General features: G+C 36.2%; 1 protein-coding gene across 4 annotated transcripts in view; it reads right to left on the bottom strand.

Moving 5' to 3' along the window:
• Window positions 1-5,753: 5,753 nt before the first annotated feature.
• Window positions 5,754-18,652, bottom strand: part of EPC1 (enhancer of polycomb homolog 1 (Drosophila)) — a 139,107-nt gene continuing 126,208 nt past the window's right edge. For 2 of the 4 annotated variants that reach the window (XM_006894586.1, XM_006894588.1), the window contains exons 10-14: window positions 17,802-18,151; window positions 10,297-10,415; window positions 9,269-9,410; window positions 8,810-9,173; window positions 5,754-7,195 (exon numbers count right to left, since the gene is read on the bottom strand). In XM_006894586.1, coding sequence (XP_006894648.1) covers window positions 7,123-7,195; window positions 8,810-9,173; window positions 9,269-9,410; window positions 10,297-10,415; window positions 17,802-18,151 — 1,048 coding nt within the window. In that variant the 3' untranslated portion in view covers window positions 5,754-7,122. Of the gene's footprint in view, window positions 7,196-8,809; window positions 9,174-9,268; window positions 9,411-10,129; window positions 10,217-10,296; window positions 10,416-17,801; window positions 18,152-18,652 lie in introns of all 4 variants that reach the window. The other 2 variants (XM_006894585.1, XM_006894587.1) reach the window with 2 other exon arrangements.

An 18,652-nucleotide genomic window follows, 5' to 3' on the forward strand; every position in this document is an offset into this window, starting at 1 on the left:
GCTTCAGGTCCTCCTCAGTTTCAGCAAGCAGGGTTGAATCATCTGCATATTGCGGATTGTTGATAGATCTTCCACCAATTGACCCCACATTTCTCCTCATAGAGCCCAGCCTCCCAGATAATGTTCTGCATACAGGTTGAAAAGGTAAGGAGACCGGACACATCCCTGGCGTACGCCCTTCCCAATTTTGAACCATGCAGCGTTTCCTTGCTCTGTTCTGATGGTTCTATTGTCTTACCTAATGTTAGTTCAAACTTTAACATCACGTTGAATTTTACCAAGATTATCATTCAATGTGTATTTACTAGAATGTAAGCTATATGAGACTGAAATAATTGTTGGCCACCTGACTGCTGATGTATGTTGTTTTCAAAGGCAGTAAGTTGCACAGGGGTAAGAGTGCTCATTCTTTAGCAGCTCGTGGATTTGGACCATAAGCTTTTGAGATTACAGCACTGCTTCTCACCACTAGGCCTCCAGTGGATTTCACTGGATTAGTGAAAAGAATGAATCGACACTGAAAGATTTCTGGAAGTACTATACGAACAGAAGCAACAGTAATGAAGGATTGAAGTTCAAGCTGCACTGAAAACACTGGTAAAAATATGGCCCCAGAAATCAATGGGTGATCAAATAACACGTTTCAATTAACAGATGCAGCCCTGATTATGCTATTTTATGGAAGGAATTTTAGAGGACTGCTGCCTAGTTGACTGGAAAAAAAATCTGTATTCCCAAGAAAGGTGATCCAACAGAATGTGGAAATTATCAAACAACATCATGAATATAACATGCAAACAAAATACTGAAGATTATCCAAAAGTATTTTGCTAGAGAACTGTCAGAAGTTCAATCTGGATTTAGAACTGGTTGTGGCACCATTGCTGATGTCAGATGGATCCTGCCTGAAAGCAGAGATGCCTATTTGTTCTTGATCGTATGGATCATAACAAACTATGGCTAACTTTGAGAAAAATGTTGAGTCCCAGAACTCCTAGTTGTACTCATGAGAAATCTATACGTAGTACAAGAAGCTGTTTTTGCAACAGAGCAAGGGAACTCTGTATGGTTTAAAATCAAGAGGGGTGTGTGTCAGAGATGTATCCTTTTTCCATACTTATTCAATCTGTATACTGATCAAATAGTTCATGGAGCTGGACTCTATTAAGAGGAATGTGGCATCAGGATTGGAGGAAGACACAACCACCACCTGCATTCTGCAGATGACACAACCTTGCTTGCTGAAAGTGAAGATGTGAAACACTTGCTGCAGAAGATCAACAACTAGAGCCTTCAATATGGATTATATCTCAACTACAAGAAAACAAAGGCCCTCACCATGGGACAGTCAACACTATGATAGATGGACAAAGTATTGAAGTTGTCAGTGATTTCACCTTGTTTGGACCAACACCTTTGGTACCAGCAATTAAGAAATCACTTGTCAGGGACCTCTCCAAAATACTGAAGAACAATGATGTCTGTTTGAAGACTAAGGTGCACCTGATCCAGGCCATGGTCTTCTCAGAGAACTGGACACTCTTCTTACACATTTGAACATGGTCTTCTTACACATCAGAGAGCTGAACACTGACTAAGGATGACAGACGAACTGATGTCTTTGAGTATGGAGAACAGTACTGAATTTCAATGGACTGGCAAAAGAACAAACTGGTATGGCCTAGAAAAAGTGCAGCCAGAGGATTTTTTTCAAGACAAAAGAAAATAAAGCATCTTCGTCTATCATACTTTGTACCTACTCTTTGGAAAGGGATGTCACGCTTGGGAAAAGGGAGGGTCAGTAGAGGAAGACCCCAATGAGATGGATTGACACAGTGACTTCAGCAATAGGTTCTAGTGTGTCAGAGATGAGGCTGGCACAGGAAGGACAGGATTCAGGTCAGCTGTTCATAGGGCCACTGACTGGATGTCACCGAAGAGGAAGCAACATGAAAGCAATGACTTGGACTACTGCTGTGTTCCCAACATTTACATTATTAGGAGTATCAACCCAATGCACATACTACGTATCTATTCACTCCCATTTTGCTGCCATTTTCAAACATTAGTGAAAAAACCCACCAACTACCTTCTTTAGGTAAAAGAATACTTAAATAGAAATTACTACATAAAATAGATCAAAGCCGATCTGCTCAATGTATTTTAGTGGCGTCTTAAGCCTTGGCCACACAGTGGTTGAAACGCTCAGCTGCTCACTTGAGCACCCACAATTTGAACTCACCAGCTGCTCCTGCTCCACAGGCCGTTGTTGCAGCCTGCTTCCACTAAGATGACAGCCGTGTAAGGTCTATGCGGCAATGCCAGCGTCACACAGGGTTGCTTTAAATCAGAACACACTCAATGGGTTTTTTTTGGGGGGGAAATGTTAAATTTTTATCGTAGACTATTCAACAATATTTATTGGGAAAAAATCTGAGTTCAGAAAGCACTCCATAAACCTTTTGTAAAAATGAGATTTATGAGTGAAAGGCCAGTTTGGAAGATTTTTGGGCTTTTCTTTGTGAAAAGGGATAAAGCATAATATTAGAGTAAGAAAATGAATAATACTAAAGAAAGAAGTTTAAGGAAGCTCTGTTTATGTTTCTGTGACTATATGGAAACAAAAATAGTGGCTTTAGATTCTGAAAGGCGCGCTTGAATATTAGGGTGCTTGTTATTCTGACCATGAATTACCTAACCTTGTCCACAAAAGGGTGATAAACCTATCAACTATTTAAAAGGTTACTGAAAGAATTAAATGATTCCTTTGCACAGGGTGTGGGAGAAAGATGGGCAATCTCCTCTTGTGTGATTTACTGCCTCTGAAAACCTGCTGGAGCTGAGCTGATGGTTTATATCGAGCTGACTCATTGGTACACACATGATTAGGGTATCTCTTTCATTGTGGTCAGTTGAAAATCAAGCTAACCCTCCAGGAGGTTCCTGAGACTCTAGGTCACAAAGGAGGTTTGCTTTTCTCCGTACAGCTGCTGTTGGATTCAAACTGCCAGTGAGGTCTGGCCCTAGGGTTAGCGTTCCTTATGGGCTAGGTCGCCAGAGGTCTCGCATGTAGGCATAGGGTATGTTATACTGTACATATTCAGTAAGTGGTAGTTATAAAGATGAGGCGTCAAACATACCTCCAAGGCCTATTCTGCCATTTTCTCTAAAGTCGTGGTATTCTAATTTGCTCTTCTCTATTAAGTTTTCCATGTCATTTATTCTAAGGCTTACAACTGTTTATAATCAATGTCCTTATTTTAACATGTGCTTGAAAACTCTTCTTTTCCTCCTCATCTCAGATTGGTGTATACTAGAATTCTACATGAGTGTTAATCATTACTTATCCTCTACCATGTCTCAAAATTCCACTGGGAGACTAATTTCAAACGCCTGATTGGATAAGCCTGATGAGGACTTGTTTCTTACTTCACAATCCATCCATAAACTTGCTTGTGGACACTAGGTATTATTAGACCAACTTTGGGGACCAAGATCTCATTCTATCCACTTGATTTTAGAATTTCTAATCCAAATCACAATTGTTGTACACTTTATCTCAACATCAAGAAAATAATCCTCGGCGAGCTCTGGTGGCCTAGTGGCAAGAAGCTGTACTGCAATCCCAGAGGTGTGCGGTTCAAATCCACCAGATGCTTTGCTGGAGAAGGAGGAACAATCTCCTCCTGTATCAGTCAAATCTGATTTGACGGTACACACACACAAATAATAAATTAAAAAAAAAAAAAAGAAAAGAAATAATCCTCCTCACCCCTGGGCCAGCCAATAGTAACATCATGATAAAGACTGAACTTGTCATTGATTTCATCTTGCTTGGAACCCTAATCAGAATCTTTGGTGCCACTTGTCAGATCAAAAGGTTGGTTGCATTGAGAACCCCTGCTGTCAAGAACCTCTCCAAGGGGCTCAGGAGCAATGGTGTCCTTTAAAGATTAAGGTGCATCTGAAAGCCGATGTCTTTTCAATTATTTCATATTATCTAAAGTTAAGACCATGAATAAGGATGACAGGAGAATTGAAGCCTTGGAGTTGAGGTGTTAGGGAAGAGTGATGAATATCTTACAGACTGACAAGAGAAACAAATCTTTCTCAAAGTACAACTAGGGTGCTTCTTAGGCGCAAGGATGGTAAAGCTTCATCCCACATACTTTGGACATGTTAGGAGGGACCAGTTCTTAGAAAAAGACGTCATGCTAGTAAAATGGAAGGTCAGTGAAAGAGGATGATCTCAACAGGATGGTTGATCAGTGACTACAACATCGGGCTTAAGTATATCAGAGATGATGAGCATGGCACAGTACAGGGCAAGGTTCTTATCTGTTGTTCACAAGAGTTGCTATGAATTGTGGTCAACTCAATGACACCTAAACAAGGTAAGTCACTTCAAATGAAGGGCAGGGTTGTTTTTTTTTTTTTGTTTTGTATTTAAAAATATAGAATGTAGAATAGCAGAAAGAATGTAGTGCAGAATAAGCACATTATCTAAATTAGAAGTCTATCCTTCTGAGACAGGAAATTCTAAATAGAGCTCTAAAATATCCCATCACTGATACCGTTTAATGTTTGAGAATTAATCTCCCTATTCTGCTGAACTTGTACAGATTTAAGGCTTTAAACTTGATATTGATCTCCCCTCCAAACACTAGACTTTAAATACATAATTGTCTATATGACACCTCTATGTGGACATCTAATGGATATCCACAATTCAAAACTGAGTTTCTGATCTTGCACTAAACCTCTTCTTGACACATTGGTGTGTGGCACTGAATTGGAACTGACCCATAGCTGACACTCCAGGTTTTCAGAGGCAGTTAATCACACGGGAGATAACACACTCATCCATCTCCCATAGAGTAGCTGGTGGATTCGATCTGCGTGCCTTCAAAATTGCAGCAGAGCTTCTTATCACTAGGCCATCAGAGGTCCTGCCATGGTGCTCTCCAAGTGTGGCCAGTTGCTCAGGCCATATTCCTTAGAGCCAGTCACCTTTAAATCTTTTCTTTCTAATGTACCTTACCATCTATTCAGCGAACAAATTTTACCAGCTCAACCTTTATAAACCAATTATTATAAACAGAATACAACCACTTCTTACTTCTGGCTCATCTCCTGTCTGGATTACTGAAGTTAGATTTCTAATTTAGCGTCCTCCCCAGTTATTCATAACACAGAAGTCAGGGTGTTACTATATAGATTACATCACACCTCTGCTCAAACTTCCTTCCTTAAGTACAAGTCAAGTCCTTCAAACTGCTGAGCAGCCCTTCCAGAGCGGGCTCCACATTACTTTCTGATCTCACCTACTACTGCTCCTTCCTGTTATGTGGCCCTATTCACGTGTTGCTGCTTTAACATTCCTCAGGACCTTTGATTTGTCTTTTGATCAAATATCACCACTTTTAAGAGGCCTTCCTTGACCATTCTAATTAAAGTTGATCTTCCACAGAGAAACTTGCATTGCTTTTTCAGGCATTTTTACTTTGGTCCTTAATATGATTTATATTATTTATTTAGTTTTTCTTCCTTCATAGGATTAAGTTTATGAGGGGAGGCATACTTTCCACTCTGATACTGTCTAAAACATTATCTGGTATAGTAAGCATTTAATAAATAATTGTTGGGAAAAAAAATAAAAAAAAAACATACCTAAAGATAAAAAGTTACCACTCCCCATTCCCATTCTCCTTTTACCAAATGATTTTTAATGAAGTCACACAAAAGCTCTTAGATTAAAAACAAAAGCAAAAGACCACTACACAGTAGTTTGTCAACATGTAATGCCCTGGGTTTATTTTGTGAGAATTCTATCACAATATTTCCAGGTGGGATTAAAAACCTTAAGGATAACATATGCCATTGGACTGGGCATTCAGACTTCGGTACTGACAAAGCACTAGTAGTAGTCTGTTAAGTACCATTCTCTTCACAGAAGAGAGGTCAAATATTTCCAAAGGAAGGCACCCGATATTTGTGGTTCTGGCCTTGCAGCCTTCTGGAGAATCTTAAAAGGAAAAAAGCTGGCTGGCTGTTTTTAGAAACTGGAATGATGATACACGTACAGCAATTACTGCATTCTTCTCCCTTATCTCCTTTTAGTAAGAACAAGTAAAGAATGAAGTCTTTTAAACAATTCGACAATAAAAAAAGTACAATTTTTCGTATGTGTGCTAAAAAAAGGGCAAGACAACATAAACTCCAGTTGTAAGGACTCCATTTGCATACTTGATTGAACACTTTTTGGTGTGGTAGGAAATGGGACGACTGGGCTGTTTGTAGAGCAGCAACATAACATTAGTGCTTTAAGTACCAGAAACCACCCACTGTTCTGTGGGCAAGTGGGGATGGGAAGATTCAAGAGACTTCATTTTTAGCTTGTTACTTGTCCTAATGATAGACCAGGAAGATCCCCGTTTAACAGTACATTCCCCATTTTTTTTTAAAAAACTGATGCCTTTTTTTGTCTTTTTTTTTTTTTTTTTAAAATTCTGTATGTATGTCACCTCTTTTTTTTTTTTTTTTCTTTTTTTCACATGATACACAGAAAACTCAGAGACCCAGAGGGGAACCAAGTTATGTTATACCATTTACAAAATACCAAGGAGTCCACAGCTACCTAACACATTTACTACAGCACAGGAACCAATGAGGGTACAGTGTACAAAAAACTGTAAACACGGCACAATAAATAGATAAAACAGCAGGTTCCGCACCATGCACATGATGTGATGACACTTCATCTCTATACAATCTCACATCTCACACTCTTTGTTGCAGTTTCTTTCCCTCCCACCCCCCACCCCCAAGTGCAAAGCATCACAAATGAACAGTTCTGTATTCAAGTAACATATATACAAGGTATTACAAATATGCAGTATTGTACAGATAATTGCTGTATTCTTAATTTACAGATGTTGATTTTTTTCCCTATTAACAGTAAGAAAAGAAAAATCGAAGCATGAGAGATGAGCATTGCTGTCAAGTCCCCACAGCTGCCACAGAAATGCATGTGCTGCATCCCATCATCCCTTGCATTCAAAATGCTATTGATGCATAGCACCTAATCAAGTCCCCCAGGCTGCAGTTCCATTCCTGAAGAAACTACGTCACCTCCATTGCTACTGTGTTGTCTGCTAAGTTGTTTAGTGCTGGCTTTTCTGTTTCATGATTTTCCCTGTTGAAACAAAGTTCAAGTAATTACTTATGTGACCAAGACTGTCTTTCCAATTAAAAAAGCTTAATTAAACAATAGGGAGATTTTCATCTTTTGGGAAAAGGTAGCAAGAAAAGAAATATGAATCTTTGTAATTTCTTAGTAGGAATCAAAAACTCAACTCATAACTAAGTATCTGAACTCCAATAAAGCGTTTTCAGAGACTTTAAATTGCATGGGAGATTATTATTCACCCTTTTCTGTTAGAAGGACTGGGAGATCTAAACCACCAGTGATGGTACCACCTATGATCAGCAGTACAACACCCTACACTATACATGTTTTAATGGTTCCAGAATACTGAGTAGACAGTAACTAATGCATTTAGAAACCAACAGGAACCTGCACGTTTTAAAAATAGTACATACAGGCTGTAAGCTTTTGGCAATGGCAATACTGTAGCCAATGACGTCTACTGGAGGTGTGACTATTGCTAATGAAAAAGAGGGAAGGCTGTTGCTATAAACCCTGCTCCTCTTTCTGGGTCCCTGCTGGCTGCGGAAGTCTACGTACCAGTCTGACCTCTTCATCTCATTCTAACCTCAACTACCTACCTACCTACCCAACCAACCAACCTACCTCAAACTTCTAGAAATAGTTCTCTTGTTAACTTCTGAATACATTTCACACTTTCCCAACTTTGCATTTTCATTTAGGCCACTATCTGACTGATATGCCCTCTCTTCTTTCTGTTCAACCAAATCAACTCCAGATTGAATCTGATCTCATTTTGTAAAATATTCCCAAGAATGTTTCTGGTGTGAAAAGATTTCTCCTGACAGTGGTCACCTATACTATAAAACTAACATATAATACTACGTGATACCTTTAGAACAATTTACTTTCTAACTAATCAGAAGTCTCCCTGTCTTATCTTTTTACTGCTCCCATATCATCTTGTAATTGGGATTTTAATGATTAGTATTTAAAACAGTAATAAAATATGAACAAACATTCTACATCATTTTCTCAAACCCAAGAAGGCAAGTTAGCATAGAAAACAGCTTGATTAAAAGGTGAACTGGCATGAGTTCTGTAAGCCTTTATAGTATTTACATATTAAGAATAGCTTAGTATAATAGGCCAGGCTCTGTGGATAGAATGATTCTAACTCTAATGTAAGCTGCGGAAGAACTCAGATATAAAATACTCTGAAGAGAACTTGTAAGTCCAAATAAAGGTAGAAGAAAATGGAAGCTATTATTATACTAAGAATGAGATTTCCAAAATATCTAACAAAATATTTTATCTATAATTTGGTTCAAATTTCCAACTAATATGTAACATTCATTTGTTTAGTTCCTTAAAAAAAAAAGTAACTGATTTACAAAGTTCGTATACATTGTTTTTTCACATCAGATCTTTCCCTTTTCCTTTACCCACCCCTACCTCCACCTATCAAATTCTCTTCCACTCTTGAACAAATATAAGGAATTAATTCTCACCTTTAAATCAATAAAATGAAAAAACACGTGCAAACAAACCAAAACCACAAATAACTAGGTAAAAGCAGCTATAAAAGAGGATTTAAGTTAGATCTTAAAATTTTCAAATGTTCTAAATAGAACTACTCACCTTGGAACGGAATCTACAGAAGATGAAGATGGAACCTTGGAAACTTGACAGTTTGCTGCGGCAGCCAGCTTTAAGGCAGATGATGGAACAGCACTTAAAGTTCTAGGTATATGTCGTGCATTTAAAGGGGTAATAGAGTTTACAGTGGCAACTGATGATGGTACAGTTAATCGAATGTTGTTCCCAATCAGAACCTGAGTTGTTGCAGAATTGGCAGCAGTTACTTGATGACTCAGTGCACTGTGGGAACTTGAAGTCTGTGTTATATTTGAAGGCTGTAACAAGGTTGAACCTGCTGTTGATGGACTTGTATGTACAAGTGCTGTTGGTGTAGTACTACTGATGTGTAAGCCCTTGTATACTCCTAGAGAGAAAAACAAAGAAGCATTATCAGCAATGTAGAACTTTGCTGTCTATATTATGGGTAAATTATAATTACAGCAGTGTGAGTATCCTTACCTGAGGCTGGAAGGACGCCGTTTACCCCAATTCCATGCACCACATCCTCCTTCATCTTGAGTCCCATCAGTTTCTCTGATGTAACCAAAGCAGAAGCAGCAAATTGAGCACTAGCAGAATCCAAAGTCTTGGAAACAAAACCCTAAATGTAAAATGCAAAAAAACCCCACTTACTCCCAGGTCAGTATTAAAGTTTCACAGGCAAACAAGAATAAACTTAAATTTAAAAGAAAGTGGCATATCACTAAAATCACTTCAATTCTTTTGATAGTCATATATTTGAAAAAGAATAATTGCGTTTGTAATTCGAGTTATAAAGTCAGATCTTCATATATGACAAATATATATCAATTACGAAAATAAAGCTTCTATTTGGAAATGGAAAACTTCCAACACCAAGTATTAGACAAAAGAATTATGTTGGTAAATTATTTCAGTGCTCTGTACATATACATAATGAGTAAGAGAAGATACAGATTGCCTTTAACTTTATTCATGCACACAAATATATGCATACAGCCAAAGGTATCTGGGGAATGAGTTTTTTAAAATGTATTTTGCTGCAAGATGCTTACTCAAATCTCAGCATTTACTCCCTAAATGTGTTTAAGTATCAAACATAATACTTTTGGTTTACAAGTGACTTTTTAATAGTAAAAGAGGTTATTTAGCATATCAAATTTAAAAAAAAAAAATCTTAATACTAAGTAAAATATCCAAGATGATGAACTGGGTAGGGATACATATTCAAGAGCTATATTAATGAACTAGAGGTCAAATGGGACTTCCATTTTACTGAGCTATGCTTTTTAAGTTTTACTTTTTAAAATAGGGAGCAGAGTCAACAGCTTCCATACTCACCTGCATTGTTCTTTCTAAACCCTGTACAGAGTGGCTTTGATGTAGATTCAGGCGAAAGCCACTTTTCTGCTGGTTAGATGCAAGGTTCTATGACAACAGTTGATAATTAGAGATGAACTCTGGTGGGAAACAATGAGGGATAATCATAAGACAGACAAATCCCTCACCTGTGAAGTGTTGGTGGAGGAATTACTATTTGCTTGCTGTTGATGAATTTGTGCAAGCTGCTGTTTCTGCATTAGTGCCAGTTGCTGTTGATGTTGCTGGTATTGTTCGGCTGTAAATGCTGAACATAAAAAAAGGAAATACATTATAAAAACAACATAGAGACTGTATCTTAAAATATAAAAACACATTTTAGCATTAAAAATTTTGTTAAAAATTTAAAGCACTTGGCAATGCTTCATGATCCTGCTAAAGATCATTTCCAAATGAAAAAAATTTTTTTTGCTACTATATTTTAGGAAGAGTGGATTGAGTTTAAAATAAAAAGAAAATAAAGCTTCCTGAGTGAAATACAATAAAGAGAAATGCTCACTTCCCAAGTTCCAACACTATTACTTTTGTAAAGCTGCTGACACTTCTGCAAGACAGTGTAGACAGGCAATACCAGCTTTTTCACAGATACGGAATTCAATTTTGGACTGAGTTTGAGAAGAAATCTGGTTACCATCTGGTCTGTATTTTATTCACATTATTGTCCCAATGACATTCAGATGATCCCTAAAAGTTCTGTGTATAAATAGAAACTGTTCTATATATTTTAAAATTTTAGTCATCACAAAAGATTTTCTCTATATTATGAAAGATAGTTTGTTGGGTTTATTATTATTATTTTTTTTTTAAGAACCCATCCTTTACGTTTAATAGGAAGAAAAGAGGCTCCAAATGTTAAGGTTAATTAACTAATTTTCCCCACCCAATTAACCCACCTGGAAAAAATCCAGTCAATAAGAACGGAGTTGTTTATGTTGATTTACTGTACAGAATGATGTCTGAGGAAAGACACTGTGTTATGCTACTTATGTTTGTCTATGGAGAGCTCAGTTCTAAAAAAAACAAACAAAAAAATGTTCATTTATTACCCCCCCAAAAAAGTGTGTGCAGTTTTTAAAAAGGAAACCTTTTTCTTTGCCAATTAAAAAAAGGGGGGGCATGGAAAGTACATACAATCACAATACATCTGACTTAAAGGCTCCTTTAAGGAGCCTATAATAGTCGGGTAAGAATTATTTGAACACAAAAAAGGGTATTCATGCATCCCTGGCTATTAGGGAATCTGTAAACCATGCAAATTCCCTCAATTTTAACATTTAATATTTTCAAAACACTGTCATCTAATTTGTTGTTTGTTCTTGTTATATAAATGCATTTTTAGAAACTAGTTAAAATATCACTTTATCAAGTCTTAACACTGTTCACTCATGAATTCTGAAGAATTTCTCTAGTCCCTAGAATATTGCTTCTGGTTAGTACAATCGGAAAAATGTTTATGTAGAAATTCTAACACATTTCAAATGGATCAGAAAATGATGAAATAATAATGAAAGAAATCTTATAAGTTACTGTCGACATAGGTTATTATACTCGAATTGAACAAAATTCTGTGGTTAACAAGGGCCAAAACCAAAAAAGAGGAAATAATTGCTTCTTGAAAAATGTTAATTTCTAAAAATAATGTTATAAACCTGTTCAGTTGAAACTATCCTTTAATGTGAATAAAGTATTGCTTTAATAGAACTTTACTGACATTTATGTATATTTTAATTCATAATTTAGTGGTAGTATTAAGAAGTTCCAAATATTTTTTCCCCTTTTAAAAATTAGCATTTTAATCCTGGATTTCTGAATTTCACCAATAAGTGTTAATTTCCCACTTAACACAGATCAAGGGCTTTCTGTTAGCTATGTCTATACCCCATAGTCTAGTTATGAAATCTCCTCTGAATATTTTCAGTTAATGATCCAGAAGAAATGTACAGAACTACAGATAAGGGTGGGAGCTCTGGTGGCTTAGAGGTAAAGATCCGAGTTGTCAACTCAAATGATCACAGTTCAAATACACCAGCTGCTCCGTGGGAGAAAGAGGAACAATCTCTTCCAGAAAAATCGGCTCTGAGATGGTTCTGACTGAGGGGCACATAACAATAAACAACAACATAGAAGTTGGAAGTGATGGTAAGAAACACCATCGGTCTAGACTTTCTGTCCTCAGCTAGAGAAAAAAATATTTAAGTGTTTGAGACTCAAGATCTTAAAATTCTAATCCAACAAGGAGGCTATGTGAAAAAAAAAAAAAAAAGAATGCCTGGACAAAAAGAAAGAATGATAGTCAACTTAGGCAAGCATCATTTGAGCTGGGATTTAATTTATTATATATAAAGAAAACTGCAAAGATCTCAGATCAAGATATCATTAAAACAAAAAAGTCTAACCAAATGCAAAATAAAAGAATGACTAAAGATTCCTAAATTTCTATGAATGAACTGAGACATGGCAGAAAGTTTTCAGGTTATGAATCTCTTTTGAGGAACTGTGTGGTAGTCAAGTTTGTAATTCAAACAAAGATGAGTAACATGGTTATTATTACTGATGACCAAATCTACAAAGTCATTTCATCGAAGCAAACATTTTCAGATCAGGAGAGAATGCCGGTAAAACTTTCATATGATGGGTTTATTCTAGAGTCAAAAGAATCTTAAGGTTGAGGTCCCAAAAATATTTAGTAGTACAATGGGGGGAAAAGGCTATAGAAATCAACTGCATTTTAACTTTAGAAATAAACTTTAGAGATAAAATGTAGTATTTAATAGAAATAGTCAAGCTTTTAATGTATGAATTGAGTGCTAAAAAGAAATGTTATAAATAAAGTCCCTGAAAAACAAGTCTATGTCAGAGAGAATACTCATGTAAGGTACAGAATTAAAAGTTGAACATTTTATATTGCAACTGTCTTACAAGAAGAAACCGAATAGGACTTCAAATACTTAAAGGATAATAATGTTGAAGACCAAGAGAACTTATTCAATTAGCAAATGGATGGGTAATGTTAAGGGAAAAGGGGGTTCAGAGAGGTTTCAATAAGACATAAATAATGGCATTATACAATTCTAATTAACAGTACAATATGAAATGTATGAGTGATTGAGTGAAAATAATTATAAAAAGAAAATTATTCAGTATGCTTACCAAGGTAAAGTAGGAACCTTGTAGGTTTAAATTTAAAGAGTTCAATATAAGGACAAACAGACTAAACAAGTTTTCTAACTGCAGAATAAACTGATCTAGAAAGCTGTTGAGTTTTTCCTTACAAGAAATGTTTAGGAAGCTCCGGTGGCTTAATGATAAGTTGTTTAGCTGCTACCACAAAGGCACATGGTTTGAATCCTCCAGACGCTCTGAGAGAGAAAAATGAGCAATCTCCACTGGTACAGTTTACAGCCTCCGAAAACCCACTGAAGATGCTGTTGAAGGTCTGTGTTGGTGCCAACTTGATGGCACATAACAACAAAGTGCTTATCAAGCAAGAGTAGACTCAAGCTTGTTAGGATGACACAGGGTGAGGCAATATTTTGTTCTCTTCTATGAGTAGAAAAGTAACGAGTCTGAGCCAAGTCAATGGCAATTAAATGTTTAGGCAGGTGACAGAACACTTTGGTAACTTTAACTAATTCTTCTGGGTAGGAATTCTGATTAAAGAACCCAACATTTTATAAGTCCATGTGGGTTTTATACAGGGAAATGGTGCACCAGTTCATGGAGTTACCTATACATCTCAGGCTGTTTCACTGTATGAAACATTCCTATTAACTGCCAAGAACACAGGAGTTGGGTAGGGAGGATGAGAAGAGTACAGGGGGAAAAAAAGCAATCTGAAGACTCAGTTTATAAAGATAAATTAGAGATTACCAAATCTTCAGTTAAGACCATCACATATTCAGTAAACATATACACAAATCAGCAAACACAAACAGAAAGATTCATAAAATACCTGAAACCATGACCAGCCCTTAAGATTTCTTTTAAAAGACACTCCAGAATCAGAAATTTCTTTTAGTACACAGACAGAACACTGTTTTTAATGCAAAAAATTAACTTTAAACAAATAAATAGAAAATGAAAAGACTTGTTGGTTTTAAAGTATGATTGCCTATTTAGTAAGCTTAATTGATAGTTTTGAGGTTCATAAGTAATATAGATGTCTAATCTGAAAATTAAATTTTTTTAAACTTAGGTGACAGTAAAACCTCAGATTTTGACAGCCAAACCACACCCCCCCCCCAAACAAACCCTCTGGTGGCAAATAATCTGAACATGAGATTATTTATCGTCTTATTTTGCTAAATGTGAATATTCTTGCAGCCCAAAACTGCTGGATATAGTGTGTGACAAATCTACTTTCAAACAAAAACAAAACAAACTGACTTTTTAAGTACATCTGGATAAGAAACTGAAGTAAAACAGAGTTTTAAAAAAATCTAGCAAATATTCAGTGCTCAAAATATAGGTTTTCTTTTTTATAATAAGACGCAAAGTTTATTCTACAAACTAGGTAAATTAAGTAAGCCACTGTTACTGATTTTTAGGGCTGTATCATTCCAGCTACATGAGCTCTTACTCATTTATATTTAAAATAAACCAAATCTATAGCATAGCTATGAGTTGAGAAAAAGGACTTGAATATAATGAACTCTCATGGAGAACTAGGAATTAAAATACGTAACTTGTAACAAAAATCCCCACTGCTGTCCAAGTTGGTTCCAATGCATAGTGACCCTTCAATGGGTTTCCTAGGCTTTTAATCGCTATAGGAGAAGACAGGTCATCTTTCTCCTTCGGAGGTGGGCCTTTCGGTTAGTTTGTAGCTGTGATACATTAGACATTATGACACCAGTGTTTGAGATAAAAATACTGTTAAGTCTTCCAATTTCCTCAAACACCATGCTGTTTTGCTGTATTCCAAAGATGAAACTTTCAAGCAAAAAGCTGCTAAACCAATTACCAAAACAGGGGACCAAAGGGAGGCTGCAAAGAATTTTCTATTTAAAATTGAATAAACGTCCCTTTCAGATGATTGTTTTGAGAAAGGAGTAAGATCAGAGGGTATCACTATCTTAGAGTGATCAAATAATCCAAACCAGTCTAAATTCTAAAAATTATAACCCATATATTTTGCCTCAGGCAGCAGGAAGGCATAGCAACTGGATTAGTATTTAACATATTGGTTAAGTTCTAAAATTAGTATTGTGAAACTTCTACTCTAGACAGTCCTTTAGACACAACTCTCTCTTTCTTTAAGCCCAACATTGCCTGTTTTGCAGCTGTCGCCTGACTACATCAAAGATTTTTTGGTTAAGTACCAAGTCAAAGAATTCTGTTTGTATGTGGGAGTCATGTTGAATGGGAGTGGGGAAGAAATTCTTTAAAACTACAATTACAATAGAGGGAAGAGTACATTAAAACTATCCATTCCAGATTAACTTTGAAGAATAGTAATTTAATGGGATGAATCTACAATCTTCTATAGCATTTAAACTGCTAAATCTTTGGGTGGTTTTTTTTTTATCTTGCCAAAGGTCTATAGTAGATGCACTTAAATATATCTATGATAGAAATTCACAATAATACACTCTATAAAGAAATGAACTTTAAAATTCTTTGGGATACTGATGAACATGAAGGAATAAATGTAAGTGCTATAATATTGAAAGGGAGCTCTACAGGCAACAGCCCACAGAGTTGAGCTGCAAATCCAAAGGCAGCACTTCTCTGGGTTCAAAACCACCAGCTGCTCTGTGTGAGAAAGATGTACAATCTAATCTCATGCAATTTACAGCCTCAGAAAATCCACTGACAGATCAGCTATGAGTCAGTTCCAACTAGACAGCAATGATTGAGTGATAATACTTGTAGACTATAGGCATTTATTGCCTTGGTACATAGGAGGATCTAGTAAGATTCAAATGGAACTTATTAAAAAAAGAATGGAAACACAAATGCACTAAGAAAAAACCAACAACTCTTGACAAGCCTATTTCTTTAATCATATGCACATACATATATTTATGTATAATAGTAGAAGGAAATGATGAAAAACAAACACAAAGTTACTAAAGATCCTGGCACCCAATGTTCATCTTTTCATGTTCTTTGACAAACAGAAGAGAATTTTCAAAGTAAATAAATTTTATAATATCAATGCCTATTAAGGTAGTAAATAGCAAAACAATTTAAATAGGAAAAACCCAAATGGCACCCTAAGTTTGGTGATAGATTTCAATTTTTCTATTTTAAGGGATGGAAAAGATAGAACATATCTATTTTTTTTATGATATTCCAAAGAATTTTATACAACTTAAAATATATTTTTAAAAATCGCTACTCTCATTAAATGTAAGCTTTGATACTGAAATGCTCTTCCTTTTGATTTTTAAGACTACAAATGTATGAACTGGTTCACTATGATATGAAGTCTAAAAATAATGTTAGGCCTTGAGGGAAATGGCAAAACATCTATTCTAAGCAGAGTAATACTGATGACTGACTGCTAGCTGGTTTCTGAAACATGTGCTTTGTTTTTTTTAAAAAGGCTGAAACACCTGCATTTCAAAGAAGTACTATTTTTTAACCATGAAATAAATTAGTTTATAGAACATTTTCTGAGTTCTTTAAAAAGAAAGTAAATCTTCATTTTCATGAGGAGGTGTCAATGTAACCCAAGCAGGTGAGGAGAGGAACAAAATAAATGATTTTTACTCCTTTAAAAAAATATTTAAATTACTGTAATAAAAAACTAGTAATTTTAGCAGTGAATCTCTACATTCTTATACGTGTCAAATAGTATCTACTTAGTAGGTTTTTTGTTTTAATGGCACCAACAGTCTATTGGAGGCTATAGAGAGAGAAGGGAACACAACAGCTCCTTCTTCTGAATCATGGGCCGCAAACTCCACAAGCTAGCACAGCTTCAAAACAAGAATATTTGAAGTGTTGTTGTGTGCCTTTGACTCGTAACTGACCCACAGCTGAACCTCCAATGGGTTTTCAGAGGTGGTAAATCACATGGGAGGATATTATCCATTCTTCTCTCACAGAGCAGCTGGTGGATTTGAACCATGTGTCTTCGGGATTGCAGTGCAGTTTCTTACCACTAGGCCACCAGAGCTCCCTTATTTTAAGTATTTTAAACATTCATAATGAATGTTTCCATAATGGTAAAAGTATTATATGTAAATGCTTCCAAAACATTAAATTAACATTCTAACATGACTATTGTTCTCTGAAAAATTAGTTCCTTATACTTTATTCTCAATTACTGCTTCAGTAGACAAAGCTTTGTGAATCTACTGTCCTCCTGATTTGGTTCTACTTATAAAGAGATTACGTAAAAGGCCACAGAAGCGTCCAAGCATAAATTAGTGACAACTTCCATAGTATCTGAATATGTAATTGGTAAATACTGTTGTTCACAGCACCACCAGAAAATAAGCTATCTTTGTACATAAACACATTTACACTAACTACAATTATAGGATTCAAAGAAATAATGAGACTGATGGTACCATATCAAGAGGGGGGAGACTTTTAGTGGTAAATAAAATAGATCAAATACTCAAATAATATATGAATTTGCCATTTCTAGAAACACGTACATAGTAACAAATGAACATACCAAAGTGTGCTGAACCACTGCTTTTACTTTGCGTAGAGGTACTACATGTCTGGGTCCCAGGTTGTGCTGTTCCTGCTCGATTTATACTCCTGTATAATTTTCTATAGGAGAGTTCATCACTGTCACTGTCATGTAGGGATGGTGTCCGAGGCCTAAAATGCCGCCATCTACATGATTTGATATTGACTAGTATCTGACTGAGGTCTTTAGAGAAAGATTTGTCCGAGGTATTTGTTTCTGAGGTATTGGCAAACTGATTGACTGGAGAATGTTGTGGAGAAGAAAGAGTTTCCAAATCCAGATGGTGAAGCATACTGTCGTAGTCTGAATACGCTCTGTCCAGTAAGACCCTATTAAAAACAAGGCAAGAACATGGCATTTAAAAGAGTTACACAAAGATTATATAAAAGTTCTCCCACTCCATTTGCCCTCTAAAATCAACTCTCACTTGACTTTTTAAAAACTAAGAAATTTACTACTTGAGAATTTGACTCTACAAATAAAAATCTCAACTTCTAATAAAGGTTCTTCCTTTTGTCAAATAATAACTCTATTAAAATTAATGTAGTCTACCACTAGTATTAGTGCTTCCAAAGTACTGAAGAGCAATGGTGTCTCTGGAGACTAAGGTGCATCTGATACAGGCCATGGTCTTTGCAATCACTTGTTATGCACCATGTTGTTGTTGTTGTTATGTGCCATTGAGTCGTTTCCGACTCATAGTGACCCTATGCACAACAGCCCTAAACCCTGCTCTATCCTGCACCAACCGCACCGCCTCTTGACACATCCATCCCGATTACCCCAGTCACCGAACCAATCCATCTCATAGAGGGTCTTCCCCTCCTGCG

This window comes from Elephantulus edwardii, unplaced genomic scaffold, assembly GCF_000299155.1.
Source record: "Elephantulus edwardii isolate Elephantulus edwardi_28Jun2011 unplaced genomic scaffold, EleEdw1.0 scaffold00146, whole genome shotgun sequence".
Taxonomy (NCBI): domain Eukaryota; kingdom Metazoa; phylum Chordata; class Mammalia; order Macroscelidea; family Macroscelididae; genus Elephantulus; species Elephantulus edwardii.